At 44.7% G+C, this 23,318-nt stretch overlaps 1 protein-coding gene across 1 annotated transcript in view; it reads right to left on the bottom strand.

Moving 5' to 3' along the window:
* The window catches only part of plxna3 (plexin A3), a 64,145-nt gene that overhangs the window by 25,566 nt on the left and 15,261 nt on the right, over positions 1-23,318 (bottom strand). Inside the window, exons 4-6 of the mRNA XM_042003910.1 lie at positions 18,123-18,323; positions 6,451-6,547; positions 2,738-2,928 (exon numbers count right to left, since the gene is read on the bottom strand). Of these exons, the coding sequence (XP_041859844.1) occupies positions 2,738-2,928; positions 6,451-6,547; positions 18,123-18,323 (489 nt within the window). The remainder of the gene's footprint in view (positions 1-2,737; positions 2,929-6,450; positions 6,548-18,122; positions 18,324-23,318) is intronic.

Here is a 23,318-nt window from a genome sequence, read left to right on the forward strand (position 1 = left end):
ACTATAAACCAGTCTGTAGCAGCTTTTAATCCCACTATAAACCAGTCTGTAGCAGCTTTTAATCCCAGTATAAACCAGTCTGTAGCAGCTTTTAATCCCAGTATAAACCAGTCTGTAGCAGCTTTTAATCCCAGTATAAACCAGTCTGTAGCAGCTTTTAATCCCAGTATAAACCAGTCTGTAGCAGCTTTTAATCCCCGTATAAACCAGTCTGTAGCAGTTTTTAATCCCAGTATAAACCAGTCTGTAACAGCTTTTAATCCCAGTATAAACCAGTCTGTAGCGGCTTTCAATCCCAGTATAAACCAGTCTGTAGCAGCTTTTAATACCAGTATAAACCAGTCTGTAACAGCTTTTAATCCCAGTATAAACCAGTCTGTAGCAGCTTTTAATCCCAGTATAAACCAGTCTGTAACAGCTTTTAATCCCAGTATAAACCAGTCTGTAGCAGCTTTTAATCCCAGTATAAACCAGTCTGTAGCAGCTTTTAATCCCAGTATAAACCAGTCTGTAGCAGCTTTTAATCCCAGTATAAACCAGTCTGTAACAGCTTTTAATCCCAGTATAAACCAGTCTGTAGCAGCTTTTAATCCCAGTATAAACCAGTCTGTAACAGCTTTTAATCCCAGTATAAACCAGTCTGTAGCAGCTTTAAATCCCAGTATAAACCAGTGTGTAGCAGCTTTTAATCCCAGTATAAACCAGTGTGTAGCAGCTTTTAATCCCAGTATAAACCAGTGTGTAGCAGCTTTTAATCCCAGTATAAACCAGTCTGTAGCAGCTTTTAATCCCAGTATAAACCAGTCTGTAGCAGCTTTTAATCCCAGTATAAACCAGTCTGTAGCAGCTTTTAATCCCAGTATAAACCAGTCTGTAACAGCTTTTAATCCCAGTATAAACCAGTCTGTAACAGCTTTTAATCCCAGTATAAACCAGTGTGTAACAGCTTTTAATCCCAGTATAAACCAGTGTGTAGCAGCTTTTAATCCCAGTATAAACCAGTCTGTAGCAGCTTTTAATCCCAGTATAAACCAGTCTGTAGCAGCTTTTAATCCCAGTATAAACCAGTCTGTAGCAGCTTTTAATCCCAGTATAAACCAGTCTGTAACAGCTTTTAATCCCAGTATAAACCAGTCTGTAACAGCTTTTAATCCCAGTATAAACCAGTGTGTAGCAGCTTTTAATCCCAGTATAAACCAGTCTGTAGCAGCTTTTAATCCCAGTATTAACCAGTTTGTAGCTGCTTTTAATCCCAGTATAAACCAGTCTGTAACAGCTTTTAATCCCAGTATAAACCAGTCTGTAGCAGCTTTTAATCCCAGTATAAACCAGTCTGTTGCAGCTTTTAATCCCAGTATAAACCAGTCTTTAGCAGCTTTTAATCCCAGTATAAACCAGTGTGTAGCAGCTTTTAATCCCAGTATAAACCAGTGTGTTGCAGCTTTTAATCCCAGTATAAACCAGTCTGTAACAGCTTTTAATCCCAGTATAAACCAGTCTGTAGCAGCTTTTAATCCCAGTATAAACCAGTGTGTAACAGCTTTTAATCCCAGTATAAACCAGTCTGTAGCAGCTTTTAATCCCAGTATAAACCAGTCTGTAGCAGCTTTTAATCCCAGTATAAACCAGTCTGTAACAGCTTTTAATCCCAGTATGAACCAGTCTGTAACAGCTTTTAATCCCAGTATAAACCAGTCTGTAGCAGCTTTTAATCCCAGTATAAACCAGTCTGTAACAGCTTTTAATCCCAGTATAAACCAGTCTGTAGCAGCTTTTAATCCCAGTATAAACCAGTGTGTAGCAGCTGTCAGACTGGGAGGTAAAATGATGTAAAATGAATGTATGAATAGATTTAGCAGCATAAAGGTCGACCAGAAGAAGAAAGCAGAATTTATTACTAACAGAACTTTGTAGAAATAACACACAGACCAACAGTGACCAAACCTTTTCTCATCTCATCGTTCTCTCAAGTCTTGGCTTTCAGGAGAAAAAATATTGTTATTGAAACAAACACACAACAGAAACTATTTCCATGTTTCCACTTTTTCCTCATTTCCAGTTATTCCTGCTACTATTTACCTGCTATCCTCACTAAACCAACTCCAGCTCAGCTGCTTTGTGGCGCCACCGTGCATCAGAAACGTCTTCTTGGCTTTATTCCAGCCATAGAGGAGCATTATTTTTCTTCTTTTCACACACACATAGAACTTTCTGCTCACTGGTTGATCTTTGGCTGCTCCTGATTGGACGTTACCGTCAATCTAAGCTCTCTGATTGGTGGAAAGTCTGACAGGAAGTGGCTTCATCATCATGTCCAGGTCTAAATAGAGGTCTCTTAGCAACATAGTAGTGATGGTGATGTTTTTATGGTGAAATGTGATAAATAATGCTGTTATCATGGATCATTGTGGTTAAAATTATTGTTTTCAATTGTTATAAATAAATTATTCATGTATAGTTAAAATTGTCAAGATGCTTATTATTTATAATATTCTAATTAAAACTTTTCTAAGATTCAGGTTTTAACTAAGAGGTGAGCCAGATTTATCCGTTTCCCCTCCTCGCCAGAGGTGGCGCTGCATCCAGAATTACCAAAGAAGAAGACAAACAACGAGCCAGAAAACATCCTCATCTACTGGTTAATGCAGGACCTACATGTTTGGATAACAATAAACAAACAAAGCATCAGAAAATCAACATTTAGAGGTGATTGGTTGCAGCAGGTGTGACGGTGTACCTTCGTGATGCGCGGGTGGCTGCAGCGCAGGTTGTGGCGGCCATGATGCATCCAGTTCTGCTCAGGTGAGGGACAGTGCTGTCTGAGGAGGCACTTCCTGCTCTCGGCGCACCACCCACATTCGAAAGTAGACGGAGCTTTGAGGCACTGACCGCAGCTGGAGCGCTGGGCTTCACATTTATACAGCAACGCTGGCAAATGACAAACCACTGTTAAAAAAACGCACTGGACGTGTTTTATAAATGACTTAGATGCTGTGTTCACGACTCACTGTTAGCATGGTGTAGCATGCTCCGTGATTTTAAGTCCAGTTCCAAAAACGGATGTTGTCAAAATAAAAGCAGAATCTCATCAACATCTTGGATCCTCAGTAGAAGATCAACAACATGACAGATGATGAAAGTGAGACATTTCACCATCTAATGGAAAATATGAGCTGATAGTGAATTTGATGCAGCAACATGTCTGAAAAAAGTAGTTCCAGGGTGGTGTTCGGCATGGTGTAAAAAGTAGTTCCAGGGTGGTGTTCAGCATGGTGTAAAAAGTAGTTCCAGGGTGGTGTTCAGCACGGTGTAAAAAGTAGTTCCAGGGTGGTGTTCGGCATGGTGTAAAAAGTAGTTCCAGGGTGGTGTTCAGCATGGTGTAAAAAGTAGTTCCAGGGTGGTGTTCAGCACAGTGTAAAAAGTAGTTCCAGGGTGATGTTCAGCATGGTGTAAAAAGTAGTTCCAGGGTGGTGTTCAGCATGGTGTAAAAAGTAGTTCCAGGGTGATGTTCAGCATGGTGTAAAAAGTAGTTCCAGGGTGGTGTTCAGCATGGTGTAAAAAGTAGTTCCAGGGTGGTGTTCAGCACGGTGTAAAAAGCAGTTCCAGGGTGATGTTCGGCATGGTGTAAAAAGTAGTTCCAGGGTGGTGTTCAGCATGGTGTAAAAAGTAGTTCCAGGGTGATGTTCGGCACGGTGTAAAAAGTAGTTCCAGCGTGATGTTCAGCACGGTGTAAAAAGTAGTTCCAGGGTGATGTTCAGCATGGTGTAAAAAGTAGTTCCAGGGTGATGTTCAGCATGGTGTAAAAAGTAGTTCCAGGGTGGTGTTCAGCATGGTGTAAAAAGTAGTTCCAGGGTGATGTTTGGCATGGTGTAAAAAGTAGTTCCAGGGTGATGTTCAGCACGGTGTAAAAAGTAGTTCCAGGGTGATGTTCAGCACGGTGTAAAAAGTAGTTCCAGGGTGATGTTCAGCACGGTGTAAAAAGTAGTTCCAGGGTGGTGTTCAGCATGGTGTAGCATCTCTTCTTCTCGGCGCAATTGACTGCACTCATATTGCTATAAGGGCCCCATATGTCGATGAATTCATGTATGTCAATAGGAAGCATGTGCATACTATCAGTGTTCAAGTCATATGTCAATCCAACATGATGTTGACAAATGTAGTTGCACGATGGCCTGGCTCTACACATGACTCTTACATCCTAGCGCAAAGCAGTGTAGAGAAGAGACTGCAGGCAGGCGCTGTACGTGATGGCTGGCTTCTTGGTAAGACAATAACTTTATATTGACAACCAGCTTAGCCAGATGCAGACCACTGATGCACTGTTTCATTGAAATGCAGGGGACAGTGGCTACCCCCTCCGGCGCTGGCTCCTGACCCCCTTCCCAAACCCCCAGAGCGCAGAGGAGACCCTGTTCAATACCGCTCACTCCCGGCCTTTTAGAATGCCGGTGGCGGTGTCTGGATGCGTCAGGGGGTAGATTATTGTACCATCCCCAAAAGGTGCGCAGGATCGTGAGGGCGTGTGGCGTGCTGCACAACCTGGCACTGAGGCACGGCATCCAACTACCTCCTGGCCTCCCCCCTCCTCGGAATGCCGACCCTCACCCACAGCCCCCTCCCAGACACAGGGAGTTCCAACACGGGGCACGGCTCCGTGAGGAGGTCATGCAGCGATTAAGCAGACAATAAGGTTCACTTTTTCACAAGCTCTTTTAATGTGTTTGAAATGTCGAACATAATGTCACACAAATTATGCAGCGTTGTTATGATTTCCTTCAGTTCATTGATGGTTTCTTTTTGATCTCGCCATGGTCCGCTCTGTCCCACTCACAGAGTTAACTGAGGTAACTATGTGTTGCCACTCACGACACTTACTCTTATTTGTCACGCCACTACTGTGGCTACCAAACAAAATAATTTTTCGACTCTCCACCTCACTCACTAATGCATCGATTTCTGCCTCTGTGAAGTTGCGTTTTTTGGTTCGCTTCCCTGCGGTTGCCATTGTTCATGGATCACAACATGGATCAGCTGGCTCATTTTAATACACGCTGAGGTACTTTGCATTGACCATTTATGGTGGAAAGTGGGTGTGTAGTGGGCGGAACATGAGCCAAATTCACCTGCGCAAACTTCAAGGACGAGTGTGATTTATAAAGGGGAAATTGCTTGCACCTGTGCGTACGCACGGTTTTATAATTCAGAATATTTTATGGCGTACGCCAACTTCCGGTTTTGGGCGTAAGTACACTTTTAGTAAGAATCCTACGCACAGTTTTATAAATGAGACCCCAGGGCCTTGGTTGCTGGATTTCTGCTTCCATGAAGCTCCAGATGTTGTGTACTGGTGAAAGGTCTGGACTGCAGGCAGGCCAGTTCAGCAGCCGGACTCTTCTCCTGTGAAGCCATGCTGCTGTGATGGATGCAGGATGTGGTTCAGCATCGTCTTGCTGAAATCTGCAAGGCCTTCCCTGAAAGAGACGTTGTCTGGATGGGAGCAGATGTTGCTCTAAAACCTCCGTGTACTTTTCAGCATTGATGGAGCTTCACAGATGTGGAAGCTGCCCACGCCATAGGCACTAATGCAGCCCCATCCCATCAGAGATGCAGCTTTTCACCTGTCCACTGATAACAAGCTGGATGCTCCCTCTCCTCTTTAGTCTGCAGGACACGCCGTCCATGCTTTCCACAAACTACTTCACATCTTCATCCAGGTTTCCACTTTGTCTCAGACCATTTTAAATGAGCTTTGGTCCAGAGAAGATGGAAGAAGCTGGTTCTGGATCCTGTTCACATCTGGCTTCTTCTCTGCATGATGGAGCTTTAACCTGCATTTGTGGGTTTCAGGGTGAACTGTGTTCACAGACAGTGGTTTCTGGAAGTCTTCCTGAGTCCATGCAGTGGTTTCCAGTAGAGAATCATGTCTGCTTTTAATGCAGAATCACCAGCATCCAGCCTTGTCCCGAGCACACAGAGATTCCTCCTGATTCTCTGAATCTTCTGATGATATTCTACACTGTAGATGGTGGATCTTCAAAGTCTGAGGAACATTTTTCTGAAATTGTTCCAGTTTTAGATCCAGTTTGTCTCAGATTGGTGAAGCTCTTTCCATCTGAGAGACTCTGCCTCTCTGAAATGCTCCTTTTATACCAGTCATGTTACTGACCTGTTGCCAGGTAACCTGATTAGTTGTCAAATGCTCCTCCAGGTGTTTCTGGTTTGTACCAGGTACTTTTCCAGTGTTGTGTTCTTCCTGTTCCAACTTTTTCCATCAGATTCACTATCAGCTCATATTTTCATCTCATGGTGAAACGTCTCAGTTTCATGTTGCTGACCTTCTACTGGGAATAAAATATGTTGATGAGATTCTGGTTTGAATTAGATCTTACAAAAGCATCCCAACGTTTTTTGTAGTTGTAGTGGAAGAGGTGGACAGAGGAGCCATTTTACCTTTCATGTACGAAGGCTTGTCGATAAAGAAATCTCCGTCCCAGACGATGGAGAAATCCACGGGCAGATCGCCGGCCTCGTCCCCTTCGTACCAGTACTGCAGAGACATTGTCAAACTTTTTAATTATGTGTTAATTAACTTCAGAAAAAAGGAAGTTCTGTCCAAACTGCAGCTGATCATAAAACCTCAGCACTACAGACGGAAAGTAAGCACACACATGGCAGAGTGGTGTTGTCATGGTGGCAGAAGGTCTCCATGGTAACCACCCCTCAAAAAAAGCCATGAGAGGAAAAACGACCCTGACTGACAGGAAGCTGATCCACCTGCTGGTCTCATCTGAGGTAAACGGTGGGGTGTTAATGGGGATCTGAAATGTGTGTGTGATGAACAATGAAACTCATCTGAGAAGCAGAAGATGTTCAGCTCCAGCACATCATCCAACACAGGCTAAATACAAGCAAAGAGGCTGAAATCAGGGAAAAAATCCTACTTCTACCTACTTCCTTTATTTAGTTTATTACACTCACGTACTTTCCTTCATTAGATGGTTTAATTTTCCTCATTTTCTTTTCTTCCTTCCTATTCTCACCTGTCACATCATCTCCTTTGTCTTTCTATTGTCCTTTCTTTCCTTACGGTTTCATTATCTTTCGTTTTTGTACATCTCACCCCATCCTTCCTTCGTTTAATTCCCTACCTCCTTTTATTTTTCTTACTCCGTTTGTCTTTGATTGCTTTACTTCCACACTGTCTCCATTCAGAAGTAATCTGATTATCTCCCTTGTCATGGCGACGCGTCTGTCCACTGGAAGGAAAAGTGGTTCAAGCCTCTTTATCAAAAGCCCTGGTAGTACTAGTACAGTAGTACTGGTCCTACTATACTGGTACTAATGTACTGGTACTACTGCAGTACTTCGACGACAGTACATATGATGTTTTCACCAAACCCAACATGTAGCAATGATTACTCACTAATTCACTACATTACTCATTCCTAGGATTACTTTACTCATTCCTAGCATTACTTTACTCATTCCTAGGACTGCTTTACTCATTTCTAGGACTGCTTTACTCATTCCTAGGATTGCTTTACTCATTCCTAGGATTACCTTACTCATTCCCAGGATTACTTTACTCATTCCTAGGATTACTTTACTCATTCCTATGATTACTTTACTCATTCCTAGGAATGCTTTACTCATTCATAGGATTACTTTACTCATTCCTAGCATTACTTTACTCATTCCTAGGATTACTTTACTCATTCCTAGCATTACTTTACTCATTCCTAGGATTGCTTTACTCATTCCCAGGATTACTTTACTCATTCCTAGGATTACTCTACTTATTCCTAGGATTACTTTACTCATTCCAAGCATTACTTTACTCATTCTTAGGATTACTTTACTCATTCCCAGGATTACTTTACTCATTCCTAGGATTACTTTACTCATTCCTATGATTACTTTACTCATTCCTAGGACTGCTTTACTCATTCATAGGATTACTTTACTCATTCCTAGCATTACTTTACCCATTCCTAGGATTACTTTACCCATTCCTAGGATTACTTTACCCATTCCTAGGATTACTTTACTCATTCCTAGCATTACTTTACTCATTCCTAGGATTACTTTACTCATTCCTAGGACTACTTTACTCATTCCTAGGACTACTTTACTCATTCCTAGGACTGCTTTACTCATTCATAGGATTACTTTACTCATTCCTAGCATTACTTTACCCATTCCTAGGATTACTTTACCCATTCCTAGGATTACTTTACTCATTCCTATGATTACTTTACTCATTCCTAGGACTGCTTTACTCATTCATAGGATTACTTTACTCATTCCTAGGACTGCTTTATTCATTCATAGGATTACTTTACTCATTCCTAGCATTACTTTACCCATTCCTAGGATTACTTTACCCATTCCTAGGATTACTTTACTCATTCCTAGCATTACTTTACTCATTCCTAGGATTACTTTACTCATTCCTAGCATTACTTTACTCATTCCTTTGATTACTTTACTCATTCCTAGGATTACTTTACTCATTCCCAGGATTGCTTTACTCATTCCTAGGACTGCTTTACTCATTCATAGGATTACTTCACTCATTCCTAGCATTACTTTACTCATTCCTAGGATTACTTTACTCATTCCTAGGAGGATTGCTTTACTCATTCCCAGGATTGCTTTACTCATTCCTAGGACTGCTTTACTCATTCATAGGATTACTTCACTCATTCCTAGCATTACTTTACTCATTCCTAGGATTACTTTACTCATTCCTAGGAGGATTGCTTTACTCATTCCTAGGATTACTCTACTTATTCCTAGGATTACTTTACTTATTCCTAGCATTACTTTACTCATTCATAGGATTACTTTTTTCATTCCTAGCATTACTTTACTCATTCCTAGGATTACTTTTCTCATTCCTAGGAGGATTGCTTTACTCATTCCCAGGATAACTTACTCCTGTCCACTGTTATTTTGGATTAGGGTTGTGTACTAACCCTCTGTGTGAGTGTTAGAATGACGAGCACTGATCTACAGAGTAAACCATGTGTCTAATGTTTTGATTTTCCATTACAAGTAGCCAGCTGAGCCCAACAGAGCAGCATCATAACACATATAGAGAAGCAGGATCTAACAACGCGAAGCAGAACACTGACAGATTTATCTGACGCTGTGTTTAACTCATCTGATCATCCTGATAAACACATCCAGAATGAAATATCTGTAGATACTGAGCAGCTGCATTGTTTATGATTGGACAATAGTTTCCTCATCTATGAACGGATGCTCGCTGCTCTTTAACAGGAGTTGAGCTGATAGTTTAGGTCAAAGATATTACATCAGAGAAGCTTTCTGTGTCACAGCTGAATGATTAGCATCAGTTTGTATTTAAATTCAGACCTAATCAGACAAAATTTAAATCACTAAGTGCAGCTGTGATGGACCAAGGGTAACTCCTGTTAACACTAAAATCCAACCAGCCAATCACACGTGGTGAAGATGACTTGATGAAGTTCAAGCTGAGCATCAGAATGAGGAAGAAAGAGGATTTAAGAGACTTTGAACGTGGCATGGTTGCTGGTCTGAGTATTTACTGGGATTTCCACACACAACCATCTCCAGGGTTTCCAGAGATGGTCTGAAGAAGAGAAAACATCCAGAGCAGCAGTTGTCTGGACCAGGATGCAGCAGAAGACACACCGGGGAGAGATTTTCTTGGCCCACTTTGGGCTCCTTAGTACCAACGTGGCCTGGTTGAACCAGCACAGCCTACCTGAGTATTGTTGCTGACCATGTCCATCCCTTTATGACCACAGTGGAGCATCTTCTGATGCTACTTCCAGCAGGATAATGCACCATGTCACAAAGCTCAGATCATCTACACCTGCTTTCTAGAACATGACGATGAGTTCACTGGACTACAACGGCCTCCACAGCCACCAGATCTCAGTCCAGTAGAGCAGCTTTGGGATGTGGTGGAACAGGAGATTCTCATCATGGATGCAGCAGACAAACCTGCAGCAACTGTGTGATGCTGTCATGTTAATATGGAGAAAACCTCTGAGGAAGGTTTCCACCACCTGCTTCATCTATCACACCAGGATTAAAAAGGTCCGACCCGGTACTAGAAGGTGGACCCAATGAAGAGGACGACCCGGTACTAGAAGGTGGACCCGATGAAGAGGACGACCCGGTACTAGAAGGTGGACCCGATGAAGAGGACGACCCGGTACTAGAAGGTGAACCCGATGAAGAGGACGACCCGGTACTAGAAGGTGGTCCCGTGATGAAGACGACGACCCGGTACTAGAAGGTGGACCCGATGAAGAGGACGACCCGGTACTAGAAGGTGAACCCGATGAAGAGGACGACCCGGTACTAGAAGGTGGTCCCGTGATGAAGACGACGACCCGGTACTAGAAGGTGGTCCAGTGATGAAGACGACGACCCGGTACTAGAAGGTGGTTCTGATGAAGAGGACGACCCGGTACTAGAAGGCGGTTCTGATGAAGAGGACGGCCCGGTACTAGAAGGCAGTTCTGATGAAGAGGACGACCCGGTACTAGAAGGCGGACCTGATAAAGAGGACGACCAGGTACAAGAAGGTGGATCTGGTGAAGAGGACGACCCGGTACTAGAAGGTGGTCCTGACGAAGAGGACGACCCGGTATTAGAAGGTGGTCCTGATGGAGAGGACGACCCGGTACTAGAAGGCAGTTCTGATGAAGAGGACGATCCGGTACTAGAAGGCGGACCTGATGAAGAGGACGACCCGGTACTAGAAGGTGGATCTGGTGAAGAGGACGACCCGGTACTAGAAGGTGGTCCTGACGAAGAGGACGACCCGGTATTAGAAGGTGGTCCTGATGGAGAGGACGACCCGGTACTAGAAGGCAGTTCTGATGAAGAGGACGACCCGGTACTAGAAGGTGGACCCGATGAAGAGGACGACCCGGTACTAGAAGGCGGTCCTGATGAAGAGGACGACCCGGTACTAGAAGGTGGTCCCGTGATGAAGAGGACGACCCGGTTTTAGAAGGAAGTCATGATGAAGAGGACGACCCGGTACTAGAAGGTGGTCCCGTGATGAAGAGGACGACCCGGTATTAGAAGGCAGTTCTGATGAAGAGGACGACCTGGTACTAGAAGGTGGTCCTCATGGAGAGGACGACCCTGTACTAGAAGGCAGTTCTGATGAAGAGGACGACCCGGTACTAGAAGGCGGTTCTGATGAAGAGGACGACCCGGTACTACAAGGCGGTCCTGATAAAGAGGACGACCTGGTACTAGAAGGTGGTCCTGATGACGAGGACGACCCGGTATTAGAAGGCAGTTTTGATGAAGAGGACGACCCGGTACTAGAAGGTGGTCCTCATGGAGAGGACGACCCGGTACTAGAAGGCAGTTCTGATGAAGAGGACGACCCGGTACTAGAAGGCGGACCTGATGAAGAGGACGACCCGGTATTAGAAGGCAGTTCTGATGAAGAGGACGACCCTGTACTAGAAGGCGGTCCTCATGGAGAGGACGACCCGGTACTAGAAGGCAGTTCTGATGAAGAGGACGACCCGGTACTAGAAGGCGAACCTGATGAAGAGGACGACCCGGTACTAGAAGGCAGTTCTGATGAAGAGGACGACCCGGTACTAGAAGGCGAACCTGATGAAGAGGACGACCCGGTACTAGAAGGCAGTTCTGATGAAGAGGACGACCCGGTACTAGAAGGTGGTCCTGATGACGAGGACGACCCGGTATTAGAAGGCAGTTCTGATGAAGAGGACGACCCGGTACTAGAAGGTGGTCCTCATGGAGAGGACGACCCGGTACTAGAAGGCAGTTCTGATGAAGAGGACGACCCGGTACTAGAAGGTGGACCTGATGAAGAGGACGACCCGGTACTAGAAGGTGGATCTGGTGAAGAGGATTACCCGGTACTAGAAGATGGTCCTGATGGAGAGGACGACCCGGTACTAGAAGGTGGTCCCGTGATGAAGACGACGACCCGGTCTTAGAAGGCGGTCCTGATGGAGAGGACGATCCGGTACTAGAAGGCGGACCTGATGAAGAGGATGACCCGGTACTAGAAGGTGGATATGGTGAAGAGGATGACCCGGTACTAGAAGGTGGTCCTGATGGAGAGGACGACCCGGTACTAGAAGGTGGACCCAATGAAGAGGACGACCCGGTACTAGAAGGTGGACCCGATGAAGAGGACGACCCGGTACTAGAAGGTGGACCCGATGAAGAGGACGACCCGGTACTAGAAGGTGAACCCGATGAAGAGGACGACCCGGTACTAGAAGGTGGTCCCGTGATGAAGACGACGACCCGGTACTAGAAGGTGGACCCGATGAAGAGGACGACCCGGTACTAGAAGGTGAACCCGATGAAGAGGACGACCCCGTACTAGAAGGTGGTCCCGTGATGAAGACGACGACCCGGTACTAGAAGGTGGTCCAGTGATGAAGACGACGACCCGGTACTAGAAGGTGGTTCTGATGAAGAGGACGACCCGGTACTAGAAGGCGGTTCTGATGAAGAGGACGGCCCGGTACTAGAAGGCAGTTCTGATGAAGAGGACGACCCGGTACTAGAAGGCGGACCTGATAAAGAGGACGACCAGGTACAAGAAGGTGGATCTGGTGAAGAGGACGACCCGGTACTAGAAGGTGGTCCTGACGAAGAGGACGACCCGGTATTAGAAGGTGGTCCTGATGGAGAGGACGACCCGGTACTAGAAGGCAGTTCTGATGAAGAGGACGATCCGGTACTAGAAGGCGGACCTGATGAAGAGGACGACCCGGTACTAGAAGGTGGATCTGGTGAAGAGGACGACCCGGTACTAGAAGGTGGTCCTGACGAAGAGGACGACCCGGTATTAGAAGGTGGTCCTGATGGAGAGGACGACCCGGTACTAGAAGGCAGTTCTGATGAAGAGGACGACCCGGTACTAGAAGGTGGACCCGATGAAGAGGACGACCCGGTACTAGAAGGCGGTCCTGATGAAGAGGACGACCCGGTACTAGAAGGTGGTCCCGTGATGAAGAGGACGACCCGGTTTTAGAAGGAAGTCATGATGAAGAGGACGACCCGGTACTAGAAGGTGGTCCCGTGATGAAGAGGACGACCCGGTATTAGAAGGCAGTTCTGATGAAGAGGACGACCTGGTACTAGAAGGTGGTCCTCATGGAGAGGACGACCCTGTACTAGAAGGCAGTTCTGATGAAGAGGACGACCCGGTACTAGAAGGCGGTTCTGATGAAGAGGACGACCCGGTACTACAAGGCGGTCCTGATAAAGAGGACGACCTGGTACTAGAAGGTGGTCCTGATGACGAGGACGACCCGGTATTAGAAGGCAGTTTTGATGAAGAGGACGACCCGGTACTAGAAGGTGGTCCTCATGGAGAGGACGACCCGGTACTAGAAGGCAGTTCTGATGAAGAGGACGACCCGGTACTAGAAGGCGGACCTGATGAAGAGGACGACCCGGTATTAGAAGGCAGTTCTGATGAAGAGGACGACCCTGTACTAGAAGGTGGTCCTCATGGAGAGGACGACCCGGTACTAGAAGGCAGTTCTGATGAAGAGGACGACCCGGTACTAGAAGGCGAACCTGATGAAGAGGACGACCCGGTACTAGAAGGCAGTTCTGATGAAGAGGACGACCCGGTACTAGAAGGCGAACCTGATGAAGAGGACGACCCGGTACTAGAAGGCAGTTCTGATGAAGAGGACGACCCGGTACTAGAAGGTGGTCCTGATGACGAGGACGACCCGGTATTAGAAGGCAGTTCTGATGAAGAGGACGACCCTGTACTAGAAGGTGGTCCTCATGGAGAGGACGACCCGGTACTAGAAGGCAGTTCTGATGAAGAGGACGACCCGGTACTAGAAGGTGGACCTGATGAAGAGGACGACCCGGTACTAGAAGGTGGATCTGGTGAAGAGGATTACCCGGTACTAGAAGATGGTCCTGATGGAGAGGACGACCCGGTACTAGAAGGTGGTCCCGTGATGAAGACGACGACCCGGTCTTAGAAGGCGGTCCTGATGGAGAGGACGATCCGGTACTAGAAGGCGGACCTGATGAAGAGGATGACCCGGTACTAGAAGGTGGATATGGTGAAGAGGATGACCCGGTACTAGAAGGTGGTCCTGATGGAGAGGACGACCCGGTTCTAGAAGGTGGAGTTAATGAAGAAGATGGTGACTGGAAGTCTGTCATGAGTGAAACTTGTTTTGTTTCTCTGGAAACCTGTAAAAACTTTTCTCTGCTGTAGCTTCAGATGGTTTTATTTCAGGTTTCTAGCTTGTTTAGCAGAAGTACAACATTTGAACTCTTTCATGTTTTTTAAATGCTGGTCACATTTCAGAAACTGTGCTGACTGTAGGGATAAACAGGCACTACCGAACCTTGTCTTCCTCCTCTCGGCTCATAAAGCCTCTAACTTCAGTCCATGGCCTGTCTGGGACCTGCTGAGCGCTCTCATGTAATCGTGTGATGCATGTTTTGTGTCACTCGGCTTGTTATCGGAGTAATTCACTGGGAAGTATTTCTCCTGTTGGGACAATAAACTGTGGTCAATTTAAACTCCTGTTTCTTTTTCCTCTCCGTTGATCTTGTCCTCTTCCTCTTCCTGTCTGCTTCCCGCTGGGTCTTAATGTCAACAAGCTGGTGAACACTGTGGGGCTGTGTGTGTGGATCTGTTGTTCCCATGGCAACACCAGCTTGGTCACCATGGGGTCAGGGGTGCCTGGCAACGACAGGGAGAATGTGATGTGTGTGTTTGTTTTGATGTCATTACGGGGACCAAACGCTGAACAGTGATTTATGAGGACATTGGGACAGATGGAGACCAAACTGACCAGCAAGGAAGATTTTAGAACATTTAGATTTTAAATATTAGAATTTTTTTAATTAAGTTGTAGTCAGGGTAAGTTTAATCAACTCCATTTGCCAATCACAAGGTTGATCACCTTAAAACATTCCTTCATGATAAATAGGTCTGGTTTGGTGACCCTTATCCCTCCCTTTAGTTCTGCTTTAGGATATCAGAGTAGATATCTGGTTAGGGTGAATCCAAGATGCCTCCCCAGAGAAGACACAGGTCACTTTGGAGGGACCTTTATATTTCACTTTTAAAATAGTTCACTTGCCATGTTTGGTTTCAGTCTTAAAGTTATATTTTTCATTCAGTATTAACACAGTGGACCTAAAATCAATCGATCAAACAGAAAATCTGAGAAGGATAGAGTTGTTTTTTAAACCCTTTGTGGCCAAAACTGTCAGAAGACAAAAAGTGTGAATCAATATTTTTCTGCATTTTTTTCCATAAATTACTTAAATAACTTTCAACCTGCTCAAAACTACTTTTAAACCTCTCTACGCCAGTTTACCTATTTAAATAATTGCATTACTTCTTTCCAAAAAACAAAGAACAATAAATAAATAAATAAATAAATAAATAAATGAATAAAACAAACAAAAACTGAATCAATATCAGGGTGATGATATTTAGTAGTGATTAGAGAGTTGAACATATTAAACATTAGCAACAAGTATTATGTAGTATCAGAAAGTCCCTCTGAGAACCTATGTGGTAAAAATGTATAGGCACAAAAAGAAAGAAAGAAAAAAAACTGCCATAAAGGATAGCTTTTAGCCTGGAAGCAGACTGTAGATGGCAGGAATAGTGTGTGTGTGTGTGTGTCTGTGTGTGTGTGAGAGAGAGAGAGAGTGAGCATTTGTACTAAATGGGCAATTTCCACTGGGAATACTAACCTAATTAAATACAGAGACACGCGGACCATCTGTGTGTGTGTTTGTCTGCTGTAGTAATGGTATGTCTTTTGGACAGGAAGACATATGAAGGACAGGAAATGAGTGTGAGCAGAGGGACATTTGGAGTGTGTGTGTGTGTGTGTGTGTGCATGTACATAGTCTGCATGCACGACACTAAAAGGTGAAAGTCACAAAAATAAAGGACAATAATCAATCAGTGGAGTGTGTGTATGTAGTTGTGTCTGTATGTATGTATGTATATATATATATATATATATATATGTGTGTGTGTGTAAGGGATAATGCCCGACGAGGTGGCCATTATCATAAATTAATGGACTTCGCGGAGGCGTGAATCGTCCGATGCGAGGGCATTCAGAGGGCATTATCCCGCTTATACCATGGTCCATTAAGAAAGAAAACAATATTACATAAATTATTAGAGGATGATGCGACATTTTGTTTAAAACAGTTAAAGTCCACAGATCGTTTCCTACATGTGCAATAAGCCTGCAGGCTGCTCTGATCTGGCGGGTCTGCAGACCAGCGTCTGAGTTTCTGTTACCACGGTTACCAACCACCGTTTAGTCAGTGCAATAATTTACAGCAATAAGGCTATTTGGCCAGAACTTCTTTTATAGGTGTCCGTTATCACTTTTTAATAGACATGGATATACATATATACATATATATATATATATATATATATACATATATATGGTCCTATACATGACTTGTACTGTACAAATAAACCTATCTTACTTTACTTTATGAAAAATCACTAAGTTTGGGTGTTTTATCATAAAAAGGAGAATCGTGTAATGAAATAGGCATTTACATGATAAAACAATTCTAATAATTACTCATTTGTTAAGAGATCTAAGAAAAAAAAATTGTGAATCTGTAATGTCTTATAGGAGCTTCTGGTGTGAGGACTTGTCTTTGAATGACCTGAAGGGGTAGTAAACTAAAGCAACACACTGGGGTTAAAGGTTTAACTGATTGTAGGGGTTAAGATAGCTTCAGGGTCCCAGTAAGGGATCATATGAACAAGGATCCCCAGATGAGACAAATACTGGAATGAGTGTGTATGTTTTCTGAGAAATGAGTCCCATTCACATTTATCATTGATGTCAGACTGAAGCCTGACCTTTGACCCTTGGAGGTTTAGTGTATCTGTGTCTGTTTGAAGGTGTATCACAGTCACCTTCACCCCAGAGAGTCAGTATGTTATTTCCTATCAGACAATCTGAACTCTGAATAAACCACAAACATCAAGTCGCTGCCTACAAGTAAGAAAATGAGAAATTGCTAAATATCCATTCCTTAGCCCCTTCTTGCTCCTACAGGTTAAAACACACTGATTATGCCCCCTACTGTCCAGTGTGAGGACATGCACGTCTACAGATGTGGTGAGATTAAGAGGAAAGACGCAAATCTTAGCATTAAATATGAATGGCAACAGTTAACTGGTGTTTTTATTCAAAATGAATTATTAGAATGAAACCATTCAGGATTAGAGGCGTTAACATGGAAATAGTAATTGTGAATTGAGGTTTACATGGAAACCGGTTGGGAAGGGCTCTGATTGGACGGGAAGCGAACAAACTCCAGTTCCTGCTTCTTTTCGTTTCGTCCACAACATGAAAGACCACATAATGAGAACCATTTTCACTCTGACTGTGATTCTAGCGACTCCAGTATCCTGTTTACTCTGCTCAGCTGAGGGGGAGGCAGGTAGAGTATCTTATCGTCATGGCGACAGGACAAGGGACCGAGCATGCTCAGAATGACAAGAAATAATTTAAAGCAGAATTAACATTTACATGATTAAAGAATTATTAAATTCGGATTTAAAGTCAGAATAAACCAGCCGCTTACTTCGGATTTAGGTTTAATTCAGAATTCACATTTTCATGTAGGTGTGACCAAACAAAACCTGGAGGGAAGAAATAAGTGAGGACGTTCGCCTGACAGGTGCGGTTAGTTTTATGAAAGAGGCATGTAATCCCATGGTTAAAATTCGTATGTTACAAAGCTACCAATCACTCCGACATTTTGCCAGCTAAATATGAAAAAGCTCAGTGATGAATTCTGGACTGAAGAGCGCTGTGACGGGCTCTGGAGACACGGACATTCCCGCCGCGACAAACTGGCCTCCAGCTGACGGCAGAATTCAAGTTTAGAGCTTAAAGCTTCTTGAAACTTTCGGTAAATAAACTGAAATTGAGTTTTGTAATGTTTCCAGGACTTCTGGTGGACAGAAAGTGTGAAAGAGTTGGAGAAAATGAAAGCATCCATTAGTCTCCTGTGTGTTGTAGGGAGCAGTGCATGCTGGGTAGTGTAGTGCGTCTCACCGAGGTGTTCTGACACTGGATGCAGGAGGAGTTGAAGCGCACAGCTGGGATACGTTGCACTTTTCCCTGGATGTTAAACACACACTCATAGTTCTTCTGACCCGACTGAGGCTGCGGGAGGTTACGAGCTCGCAGCGTGATTGGACGAACCATCCCCGCGGGGACCAGGATGTCGATGTTAGGGAGAATCTGTGGACAGCCCTGTTAGGACGGACAGAGACAGAAGTTATATCACTCTATGGTAGATGAAGAGAAACAAAGCCAGTGTGTTTAAAAAGTTTTACGATGTTGTCTCCCACCACCACTAGAGGGCACTCCACAACGAAACTTAACCCGTTAAGCCCGACGGACGTCGGACCCACCGGTGGGTCCAACAGATGTAAACACAAGTTCATGTGTGTAAAAAAGTTACTTTAGTGATGTTAGGATATTTTATTTATAACGTGTCTTAAAGAAGAATACCTAATGCCACTAAATCAACTCTCCAAGTGCATTTAGTCAACAAAGCATTTGTTTAATAACAACTTTAAAATACGTATGCCACAAACAACAGCTCCACCATAACCAGTAACACCCGAAACAAAATGCAACACAACGTGTGATCCGTTCACTCCACCCCAACATGTTGGGTGTCAAATGAAACTAGAAAAGCTGAACTTTCATATGATACCAAGCATGAAAAGACATTCGCCAAGCACCTCACGTCAGTCTCAAAACAAACACAAAGCTAACCTTCACGTATCACAGCAGCCTTATCAGATAGCATGTTTATCACCAAATACACCAAATCCCAAAGATATTCTCACAAACAGCCACATCTTTTATGTCCTTACCTTTTTGTGGTCATTTTCAGTCTGTCCACATTGTTCTTCGACCAAAACTCACAGCGTAGTAATCCATAATGGTGAAACGGCGTCATGCGCTAACATGTCATTTGCTCCCATTCACAGCCATGTTGTTGTCTTGTTGTGGGTCTTGGCAGTGTAAATAAAGTTTGGTCGAATTCTACATCTTACAAGCTTTCCAACGATATCTTACACTTGAACGACACTTTATCTGTCAGGTATAAATACTTGCGCGTAAACAAGGAGCATCGTTGTCATTTTGGTGCAGTTACACACGTGGGCGCACCGGAAAGAGCGAATATTGAACAGCGTTCATTTCTTTACTTCATTTTGACTTTTTATCTATTTAGAACGAAGGATAAAAAACATAAACATGTCCAAGAAATTACAAAGAACCAAATACACCGTGTTAGAAGCTCTGGAGGAAATAGACACAGCATAATTTGGCACAGTTTGTTTAGCTAAACATATTCCAAATGCAAATTCAGGTCATGTAATTTGCTCTCCTGCTCTTTTTTGTTTTATTTGTTGGTCTGACTTTAATGTCTTGAGTAAAGATGTGGCTTTCCTGCCCATCCCCCCCTCACTCTACTCCATCGGTTACCTAACTCAGCTGAAGCGACCGGTGCAGGTGTGGAATAAACCATTTTGCACCTTTTTAAAAGGGTGGGAGGAGCTTCAGAGAGCATCCATAATTATTGTAAATGGAAAATTTAAGGAAACTTTATTTGGCTTTACAGCTGGAGGGGTGATGGTGTCGACACAACGCTGGTTCACTTCTTGAGCTAGGAGAGTTTATTTTTTTAAAATTTTGCCAAAATGATTCATATGTCAAAGTCGAGTTCCTCTGAAACTGGTCTAGTATCAAGTTTTACTGGAAATAAAAGAAACAGTAGAAAATATTCAAAGAAAAATTTTAAACAAGAGAGAGATCTTTTAAAAATTTCATTCCTGGTCCTAATGGAGGTTTTCCTTCCTGGTTCTGGTCTAGATGGAGGCTTTCTTTCCTGGTTCTGGTCCAGATGGAGGTTTTCCTTCCTGGTTCTGGTCTAGATGGAGGTTTTCCTTCCTGGTTCTGGTCTAGATGGAGGCTTTCCTTCCTGGTTCTGGTCCAGATGGAGGTTTTCCTTCCTGGTTCTGGTCTCGATGGAGGTTTTCCTTTGCTGGTTATGGTCTCGATGGAGGCTTTCCTTCCTGGTTCTGGTCTCGATGGAGGTTTTCCTTCCTGGTTCTGGTCTCGATGGAGGTTTCCCTTCTTGGTTCTGGTCTAGATGGAGGCTTTTCTTCCTGGTTCTGGTCCAGATGGAGGTTTTCCTTCCTGGTTCTGGTCTCGATGGAGGCTTTCCTTCCTGGATCTGGTCCAGATGGAGGTTTTCCTTCCTGGTTCTGGTCCAGATGGAGGTTTTCCTTCCTGGTTCTGGTCCAGATGGAGGTTTTCCTTCCTGGTTCTGGTCTAGATGGAGGTTTTCCTTCCTGGTTCTGGTCTAGATGGAGGCTTTCCTTCCTGGTTCTGGTCCAGATGGAGGTTTTCCTTCCTGGTTCTGGTCTAGATGGAGGTTTTCCTTCCTGGTTCTGGTCTAGATGGAGGCTTTCCTTCCTGGTTCTGGTCCAGATGGAGGTTTTCCTTCCTGGTTCTGGTCCAGATGGAGGTTTTCCTTCCTGGTTCTGGTCTCGATGGAGGTTTTCCTTTGCTGGTTCTGGTCTCGATGGAGGTTTTCCTTCCTGGTTCTGGTCCAGATGGAGGTTTTCCTTCCTGGTTCTGGTCTAGATGGAGGTTTTCCTTCCTGGTTCTGGTCTAGATGGAGGCTTTCCTTCCTGGTTCTGGTCCAGATGGAGGCTTTCCTTCCTGGTTCTGGTCTCGATGGAGGTTGTCCTTCCTGGTTCTGGTCCAGATGGAGGTTTTCCTTCCTGGTTCTGGTCCAGATGGAGGTTTTCCTTCCTGGTTCTGGTCTCGATGGAGGTTTTCCTTTGCTGGTTCTGGTCTCGATGGAGGTTTTCCTTCCTGGTTCAGGTCCAGATGGAGGTTTTCCTTCCTGGTTCTGGTCCAGATGGAGGTTTTCCTTTGCTGGTTCTGGTCTCGATGGAGATTTTCCTTCCTGGTTCTGGTCTCGATGGAGGTTTCCTTCCTGGTTCTGGTCTTGATGGAGGTTTCCTTCCTGGTTCTGGTCTTGATGGAGGTTTTCCTTCCTGGTTCTGGTCTCGATGGAGGTTTCCTTCCTGGTTCTGGTCTCGATGGAGGTTTTCCTTAGCTAGGTCATTATTTCATGAACTGGTTTATATGAACACAATTATTTAAACTGGACTAATGTGGTTTATAAATTGGATTAAACTGAACTACAGTGAATTGGACTGGATCTCTAAAAGTATTGAGGTGACTGTTAATTGATCTGTAAATAAAACTGAATTCAGAACTTCAATATAATCCAGTTTCCAGGAGACGTTCTCGCTTTCTTGGACCATCAAAACACTAACTAATATTTCCAAACGTGCACACTAATCTGAAGAATGCAGATAGCTTACCAGAGTCCACTATTACTGAGTGAGGACCGGTGTGTGTACAGTAATGGACCGTTGGTGACAGATCTAAACTTCCTGCAGCTGCACACACACATACACACACACACACAGTCTCTTAGGGGGTGAAACCTTTATTAAGGAGCATCACCAGGCTAATTAATTACCTTGAGACTGACAGGAAGGCCATTAGCGCCACAGGAAGTGGACCGAAGCTCAGCGGCTGCCAGCAGCGATAAAATAAATACCACTGCTTTGCAAACACTCAAGTTTATACAAACTACTCACTTCACACCTGTGGAAGAATCTCTATGTTCAAAATAACGAATAAAACCAAAATCTTGCTGCCAACCGGCTCCGTCACAAGCGTAAGTGTTCACATCCTTGTGCTGTTACACCAGGATTCCCCCGGGGGGCGCTTTGGAGAACTCAGACCGGATAGAGATGCTGAATTTGTAGGATGGAAACAAAACGATATACATGCGACCTGAACCAAAAACCTAACCTAGACCTAGAAACCTAACCTTAACCAGAAAAAGAGAGTTTTTAAGTCAGAAAAGAGGAGGGTGCAACAGGAAGTCAGGGTGTCACTGAGGAGGAGGAAGGACGACGAGTGGAGGAAGCTGAATAATGTGAATGTCTTATATCTTACATGGTCGGATCGAGTCCAGATTTCTCTGGAAGATTTCCACGGGTTGGGTTAGATCATCCTAACGGGTTTGGGTGGGTGTGGGTCGGTAAAACTGGACCCGTGCAGGACTCGGCTGCATTGTCTCTTCATGCCTCTGTACAGAAGGAGGAGCTACTGCTCCACAAAAGGCCTTAAGATTTGTGCTCTCCTTGTTCTCCGTCTCCTCCTTTCAGTCATCAGTTGGGCATCATTTCATCGGTTCAGGGTGGGGAAGTACTTCCACGTTGATAAGACATGAAGTCTCCATTACATCCGTAAATATTATGCAACGTCGTGTTGTCCTCTGCGCATGCGTGTCACTTACCGTACCGCTCACCCTTCAGCGTGATGAAGGTCGCATTGCAATGATGATGTTAACGACCACGCAAAAAAGTCCGATGTCATTAAAAAAATCGGATTCGAGCATTAAGACCTGCAGAGTGAACCCAGGTCTCCGTCCCACCTCTGGCTCGCCTTCTTTCCATGACCAGTGGTGGTTTCAGCCCTCTCCACACCTCCCTCGTGTTGTTCTGCTCTCCAGCTTCATCCTCTGCGATCTTCTCCCTCAGCTCAGTCTGCATCTTCCTCAGCTCCTCTTCATCTTCCCTCCTGAATGCCACCTTCTTCCTGTTCAGCATTCCCCTGAAGTCCCTGCTCACCCAGGGTTTGTTGTTTGGGAAACAGTCTGAGTGGGGATGAAATTGTCCGTGTGGAAGTTCACATAGTCCGTAATGCAGCCTGTAAGTTTTCCGATGTCCTCTCCCTGCATCCCAGAGCACATCCCAGCCAGTCGCCTCAAACCAGCTCTACAAAGTCTGTTCTGCCTCCTGTGACCACCTTCAAACAGGTAGCTGCCGGACCATGGAGCATGGCTTTCAGAGTGTGATCTGATCTACTGAGAGCACGGAGTCCTGTGCGGCTGGATGCGTCCTCTGCGTTGCTTACAGCAGGTCCAGAGTTTTATTGTCTCATCTTGCAATCAACACGCTGGGTGAAGGTGGGCGGGGATGCTGACAGGTTGGCCCGATGAAAATCCAAAGAGAGCTAAGAAGGACTGGGGTGCAGAGTCTCTAATCCTGCAGTCGCGGAGCTGATGATGTCATTCGCCCGCGACGGGTCGCCCGCCGGTTGGATGTAGACAGTGATGATGAGGGAAAGCTCTCTGGC

The sequence above is a fragment of the Melanotaenia boesemani genome, chromosome 13, assembly GCF_017639745.1.
Source record: "Melanotaenia boesemani isolate fMelBoe1 chromosome 13, fMelBoe1.pri, whole genome shotgun sequence".
Taxonomy (NCBI): Eukaryota; Metazoa; Chordata; class Actinopteri; order Atheriniformes; family Melanotaeniidae; genus Melanotaenia; species Melanotaenia boesemani.